This window comes from Nematolebias whitei, chromosome 17 (genome assembly GCF_014905685.2).
Source record: "Nematolebias whitei isolate Nwh7 chromosome 17, NemWhi1, whole genome shotgun sequence".
In the NCBI taxonomy this organism is placed as follows: domain Eukaryota; kingdom Metazoa; phylum Chordata; class Actinopteri; order Cyprinodontiformes; family Rivulidae; genus Nematolebias; species Nematolebias whitei.
The window spans coordinates 33,799,645-33,807,128 of record NC_056514.1 but is presented as its reverse complement, the minus strand read 5'-3'; the positions used below and the strand labels follow the sequence as shown (position 1 = coordinate 33,807,128).

The 7,484-nt window shown below is 39.2% G+C and overlaps 1 protein-coding gene across 8 annotated transcripts in view; it reads right to left on the bottom strand.

Moving 5' to 3' along the window:
* The window catches only part of LOC119424051 (calcium/calmodulin-dependent protein kinase type II subunit gamma), a gene marked incomplete at both ends in the record, with an annotated part of 51,711 nt that overhangs the window by 12,344 nt on the left and 31,883 nt on the right, over positions 1 to 7,484 (bottom strand). For 5 of the 8 annotated variants that reach the window (XM_037691507.1, XM_037691509.1, XM_037691508.1 and 2 more), the window contains 6 exon segments: positions 2,047 to 2,109; positions 2,873 to 2,915; positions 4,935 to 5,018; positions 5,201 to 5,323; positions 5,782 to 5,876; positions 6,919 to 7,002. In XM_037691507.1, the coding sequence (XP_037547435.1) occupies positions 2,047 to 2,109; positions 2,873 to 2,915; positions 4,935 to 5,018; positions 5,201 to 5,323; positions 5,782 to 5,876; positions 6,919 to 7,002 (492 nt within the window). 8 annotated transcript variants of the gene reach the window in all.

Here is a 7,484-nt window from a genome sequence, read left to right as displayed (position 1 = left end):
ATATATATATATATATATATATATATATATATATATATATATATATCAGTAAACAAGTTCTCAGCTTCTTTTTGCAGATCAGAACAACTTTTTACACGAAGGCACGGGATTCTACCATGAATTTTGGAGCTTTGACAAGACGGAGGTTTTTTCCCCCAGGTCAGCCTGTTAGCTTAACTTCTCAGCGTTGCTGCTTTTAACCATCCAAAAACACCATTTTGGATGGTTAAAACAGATTTTAAAGAGAAAAGAGAACGGGAGGGATCAGTGAAGAACACCACAGCTGAGTATTTTGTCATCCAGTGCCTTCAGTAAAAACAGAGAGACACGAAGAAACAATAAAGCCGATAAATGAAAATGAGGTCGATAATTTTCATTCATCATGCGATTAATTGATTTATTGCTTATCGCGACAGGCCTAGATACAACCAAACAGCCAGAAGTTTGCTATCTGTGGTAGTGTGAGGCTGCATTGTTCATATGCTTTCCAAATATGTCCTGTAACATTTTTAAAATGATCAATTCCACCTGAAAGCGTAGATGAAGTCAAGATGACCATCTGAAGGAGCAGATGAGCATCACACCAGATCGACTGATCAACAGGGAAGACGATTAGAAAGCATCTGAAGGTGCAAATCTCCCAGAACATTGTCTTGGATTTAACCATACAAGAAAACCACATGCAAAAGGCAGCAAGGCAAAAGAAAAAACTACAAAAAAAAATAAATAAAAAAAAATACACTTTTCAGACAGCAATGTTTCAAATATACAAATGTGTCAGATTTTACTTTAATGTCAGAGGAAACATCGTGAGCAAAGTGCCAAGCCTTACCTAGGCCAAACTTTACAAAAAAAAGTGCAAAAAGCAGTTAAGTTAAAAAAATTAAAGTGTGCAGATTTTGCAGTCATGAGCGACACCATCAAAGGACCAAAAACAACAACAAAATGACTAAAAAGGAAAAGAGAGATGAGTCAAATCTGAAGTGATGACGTCACACGTGATATCAAAAACTTACAAAGAGGCAGCTTGGTCCAGTCTCAGTGAGGAAGCCCCTATTTGCCGGGGCTTTAGCTGACAAAGCACCACAAACACTCCAAATCTCAACACACCAGTCACACATCTTAACCTGCATCCTGGAAGGTTAACATTTTACCTTTGTTCCTATTTATACAGAACCTTTAAAGAAATGTAGAGCAAAGAAGATTCCTGTCAAAATGTGTAACAGAACCCATTCTGCTCTACACTCTTGTTCTAAAGTAATGAATCCATGGAGCCACCATTGGAATCGCAGACCTTTACCACCAGTCTCCACTCAGCAGGATGAGAGGAGAGCCGTATTTTAAGTACTTTCAAAGCAAAGAGCCTGTGGCATCGCTGCTTACAGAGGTGTGAAAGTACTTAAACAGACCTCGAGAGGAGATGAGACATGTGGGAACAATAAAGAAGAACTCAAATCTGGCGCCTCAGTCAAAACCTCTCCTCGAGCTCCTCAGCATCCACCCGTGTCCTCTCTCCCGCCACAAACAGGTCTGACGATGGCAGCACGCCAACCCAGCTCTTGCCAGCCCCCTGCAGTGTCAGTTCCAGCCCCCAGGATACATGCCCCTCCTCATCCCCTGCCCCGGTTTGCCCACACACCCAGCCTCACAGACCTGGCTGGGGGTGGAGCACAGGAGCATAAGGGGTTGGATGAAAATCAGTATGGGCCTCGTCATAAAACAAAAAAAATGATTGCAGTTGAGTGGGGGTGAGGTATGGATGCAAAAAAAAAAAAAAATTTGAAACTTACAATAAAACTCACTAGTAAGTGTTGATGTACATGACAGAGGAGAAATCTAAAAGTCTTTGCTATAAAGCAAAAACCCATCCATAGTACCTTCAATGAGCAAAACTTGACAGCATGCATTTATGTGTTGATGAGGATGCTGGTGGAGGCTGCATGCATGAGTTTGGGGATGATGATGAGGGACCACCCTGCACTATGGGCCCCTGGAAAGAGCAGTGTGTGCAGAGAGGAAGTGGATGGGCGTGTCTCTGGGACGTACCTTCCTGAGCCAGTGAGGCCGTGGAGGAGGCGGCAGCAGCAGAGTTGGTATGCTGCCGGCCCACTATTGGACAGAAATGCTACAGTTGGGAGGAGCTATGCAAAATAGGCAGTTTTGTCTCACGGCGTTCAGTCGTGGGTCTAGAAAACCACAGGATGTGCTGCTGGTTGTAGCCCACAAGCGTCCAACGCTTTAACAAAAGTGGGCTAAACCAAAAAGATGTGCACTCCTGTGGATTCCCAGACCCAGGCGTGAAATCATTAACCATCGACTGTCCAATTAATTTGAGACGGAGAACAAGGCTTTCAGCAGAAACGAGTCACTCTCAGCAGACGGAGAGAAATAAAAACAAACACAGATTCTTCGTCTTCACCTGTTTAAAACACCATACTTGCCCAAAAACATAAAAAATCTAATAAAGGCTTTCTTCTCTCAAACATGCAAATGCTCCATGGGCAGCAGAAAAAGAGGGACACACACAAACAGACACACAAGGAGAGATACATTAACATGGACAAGGACATAACTTACACTCAGTCTGGTACATGACAGAATATCACATTCTAGGCTGATTACATACAACAGGATGCAAAACACTCAATAATCCATAAAAACATTACACATTATTTCACAAATCTTTTTAATTCAGTTTCATGATTTTAGCAAGTGTGCGTGCACACAAAGGCATATTGTTATTCTGAGGACGAGTGGGTGAGTGCATGTGTGGTGAGGGGGTTAAAAGAGGTGCAGAGGACTATCCGCTCTCCTTCCTCCACTCCCTCTGCATGTGCTGCGTGGGAGGGCTGAGGGCGAAGGGCACACCCACCTGAGAAGTTTCTGGACACCAGCATGGTGGTGAGAATGGCTCCCTGGAGGAGAAGACGAAGGAGGGAAGAAGTGAGAGATGTTCAAGGAGGTATAATGTAGGTTTTCTTAAGATTTATCCTGTTAACCGTTTGATATTCTGTTCAAAACACGAGAACGAGTAGTTTACTTTTTATCCGTCTTTGCTCGAGTATTCAAGAAGAGTATCATTTGGCAAGAAAGCTGCCTCTACTGTCTAACAAAACACACAGCATGTTCTCCAAGTCCTGTTACGTATCATTTTATGCAAAAGAATAGAAATGACGTGAAAAAACAAACAGTTGCTACTTGATCTATTAGTTTGCATGTACTGTATGGCTGTTGATGCAAACTACCGGTACAGCAAATATAACTGGAAGTCATTAAAATGTTTCATAGCTGCTGCCTAGAAAGAAACGAGTCGAGCTTCTGAAACTTTGAACGCCTCAGGATGTCTGCAGATCTTCCTGGAAAAGCCTAAAATTACTTTCCGATTGCTTCTCATACTTTAATGCTGGATTTTTATTTTATTTTATTCGACACCAGTCTGAAAGCAATACAAAATCCAAATTCTGGTCACAAGATAAAAGTTTTGTCCTAAATGAGGATAGCTGGTCAACAAACGGTGCCAACGTGTTAAACTTACAACAAAAATCAGTGCTAAAGTTTAACACTTTGACACCGAATCCACCAAAAACACAGACCTTAAATGTTGAAAATCTTCCTTTAACAGACTAAACAAATATTTTGCATAGATTTAAATTGTATATTATGCACTATTATTAAGTTATTATGTGTGCAATGTCTCCTAAATCTCATATTTAAAAAAACAACTCAATTTCAAGTTAGTTTTTTGACTTCTAATTGTTTTGAATAAACAAAAGCCAGTCAGCCTTTTAATACTTAATATGAGCATTTCTGCTGGTTCACATTTCTTATTAAAATCTTCTGTTGGTCAAACACTGAATCTGACTCAGATGACATTCAGGTCAGCTTTTCTTTCTTTGGAAAGTTTGTGTTTTGCTTTGTTTTTTGTAAATACATCAACTTTTGCGGACCGGGAGTCATCTTAATGCCGTGTATTTATTGCCATTCATCCAGAGGAGCTGAAGAAATAGTGGCTGACGTTACACAGTGTTCTTCACGCCGTCTAAACTGTCAGAAAAACTGATTTTCACTGATAATCCCAAGTGTGAAGTGCCCCCATCTGTTTTTCAGGGCTTCAGAGTGGAAAAGGCTCGCTGTCTGTGGCATCATTGCTGTGCTTAGTCACAGATCTTTTAAACTTGCCTCAGGCATGGCGTTCAGTTTTAGCATAGCCTTTTATGTGTTTATTCCAGTGGCTCGTGAGGAGAAACCTCACTATTCAACTAGAAATGTTGCAATCATTCCACAAGTTTTGAATCATATGACATGTTAGTGGTAATGCACTGGGAAACATTAGCTTGTGTGGTATAGTGATATAAAGAAGCCCTGAATCTTAAAAAAAAATACCCGTAGTAATAATTACAACTTTAGAAAAGGTGAAGCTTGAGAAAGACAAAAACGTTTAAAAACAGAAAGATGGCATATTAAAATTTAAAATGACTAACTTGAGTTAGGGCTGGACGACATGGCCAAAACTTTTATCACGATATACTTCTCGGTCGATAACGACATAATTCCGATAGATATAATATAAAAGCCTCAGAAAAACTGTACAAATAAATTAGTGTTCACCTTTTATTTGTATTTAGCCTTTAAAGAAATTTGAAATCACCGTCAAATAAACACAAACTCTCAACTTTGTCAATATTAATAGTTTTAACTTTAAAAAACAACTTAACCCCAACGGGTTTCTCTTTTGATACAGCTGGGGGTGTCGTTTCAGGGACACACACACACACACACACACACACACACACACAGAGGGACAGAAAACAAACTGTCAGTGAAACGCTGTAATCATAGCGTAATGTATATTGAAATATCAAAAATGTGCTAAAAACTCATATCACCGTTACTGAATAAAAGTATATATATATCGAGTTATTGTCCAGCCCTACCTTGAGTTTTCGGCGAGCGTTGAATTTACGGAGACATTCGACAGTTTCCTGCCTGTGCATCATGGACGCCACTGTAGAACGGTGCTGTAAAAAGACAGAAGAACAAGAACCCACTCATGAACATCATGAACTCATACATGACTTGGTCTTCGTGGAATTACATCTGCAGGCATTGCTGTTGTGCTGCATGAATATGTTTAATGTTCAGATGCGTTTGTAAATCTGTGTGGCCCCAGATGTTCTCTCCGCTGGTTTAGGTTACTTACACAGACCCATGGGTGTTTGAGGGCTTGCTCAGCAGTGATTCTCTTGGCTGGGTTGATGGTCAACATCTGGTTGATCAGGTTCTTTGCTTCTGGAGTCACAGTGTCCCACTCTGGGGACGGGAACTGGGAAAGATTAATTAAAAAGAAAAAGGCCTGAAAAGACAGGGATGGAATCAATATTTTTTCCACAGAAAGACTTCGCAGCCTCCACCTGCAGGTTTGTGGCCAGGCCACACCATCCGAGCACCAGATTTAAGAATAACTGTATCAACAGTGTGCACGCAAAACAACAAACGAGTAGAAATTCACTAAAGCGATGCTCATATTCCCAGTGGGGGGGGGACCCCCAATTTAAAAAAAGCAGCATTATAACTCGATTAACCAGCGACAAAGAGAGGAGGATACACCTTCTCATTCTGTATCTTTCACACAAACCTCTGCAATGCGTCAGGAAAGCCCTGATAGGATCAATAGCTTTGGACCTGATCTCAATTGGACACTATTAAACATTCAAAAACTGCTTAGCCAACCCCTGCACTGCACCCAATTAGAAATATACAGCAACACACAAACACACTTACATCGTACGCTCCAGCTTTGATCTGCTGATAGAGTTTGTGTTGATCTTCATCCCAGAAAGGAGGATATCCAACTAACAAGATATAGAGAATAACACCTGACAGCAAATAAAGTGGGAAGAGAAAGATCGTTACAAAACCAGCCGAAGAAGCTTTCGGCAACAAGTTATAATGTTCCACAGAAGACGACTATAGGTTTAAAAAGAAAAAGCAACAATAGGAGCACATTTCATTGTATGAAAAATGTTTTTATTCTAAGCTTAAGTCAACTCTTTGAAATAAGTTTCAAAGATGAAAATAATCTTAATTCTTTGATAGTTTGTGACTTTTATACTTTTCATGATATTTACTAATCCAACAAGGTTCAGTCAGGTCATCTGGACGGTTACATTATAGTTGAGACATTTCGTGCTTCATCCAAAGGACTTCATCAATCCAGATTGATGGATTGGACTGATGAAGTCCTTTGGATTAAGGATGAAACGTCTCAACAAAAAAAAAAAAATATGCAGATGACCTGACTGAATCTTGTTGGATTTTTTTTTTAACCTGAATTATTGAGAATGAACTTTGAAATATTTACTAATATTTTCCCATAGAAATATGTTTAGATCTCTAGTCCTTTAAATTTAAATCAACTTTAGCGTACTGGTTCTAATTTTGTCTTCTCAACGTTTGATTACCATTCCAATACATTTAGCTAGACTTTTGCTACATTTGGCTTTAGCCGGCAATTTGCTTCTTCTACCAAAAAAAAAAAAGAAAAAAAAAAGTCAATTTTAGCTAGTTTTTGCTTCGTATTGCTTTTAGCTGGACTTGGGCTACTTTAAAATTTTAGCTAGCTACTTTTAGCTAGCATTTTAAAGCTTTTAGCTATTCTTCTGCGGTTAGTTTTAACAAACCCATTTTAGCTACTTTATCAAAATGTGGCCAAGTTACTCAGCATTAACACCGAAATAATTCAGAAAATGCAATTTAACAAGTTTCAGTATCTCAATTACTCGTCTTAAAACAACAGGTGCTTTTTAAGGCTTTTGGTTGAACAAACTACAAAACAAACAATGAAACCATCTGGAGTTTGTTTCTTAAAACCCCTAACAAAAAAGCTTTAAAATGTATGAATGAGGAGCTCAAACTCACCACAGGCCCAAATGTCCACAGGCTTTCCGTAAGGATCCTTCCTCAAGACTTCAGGGGAGAGATAACCCGGAGTACCTGCAAACCCTGCCCCGCAGACAAAAGGATCAATTTAACCAGATGTTTTAGCAAAATCATGACAAACGTAGCAAATTAAAAGTTTAAATGACAAGGAATCTGCTAGAATGTTGAGCAAGACCAGATTACAATACAAAGTCACAAGCAAATGTCCTTTAACCATCTCATTCCTGCTGAAGGGTGAGCTGAAACAAAATGACCCAAGCATGAACTCGAACGTAGCAGTGAGGCTTTCAAGCAAAAATCTCCTCTGTTGCCGAGTCAGCATTTACACCGTTTTCCAGGTTGTTTCTTCTGGACACTTATTTTTTTAATCAATCAAACTACTGCATATTTTACAACATTTTAACCATTACTAAATCAAAACGTTCAGCTCATTCAGGATATGGGTGCTATGACTTTTGATAATTGTAACTTACACTTGGGGGAAAAAAATATATAAATTTATACATATATATATATATATACATATACATATATATACATATACA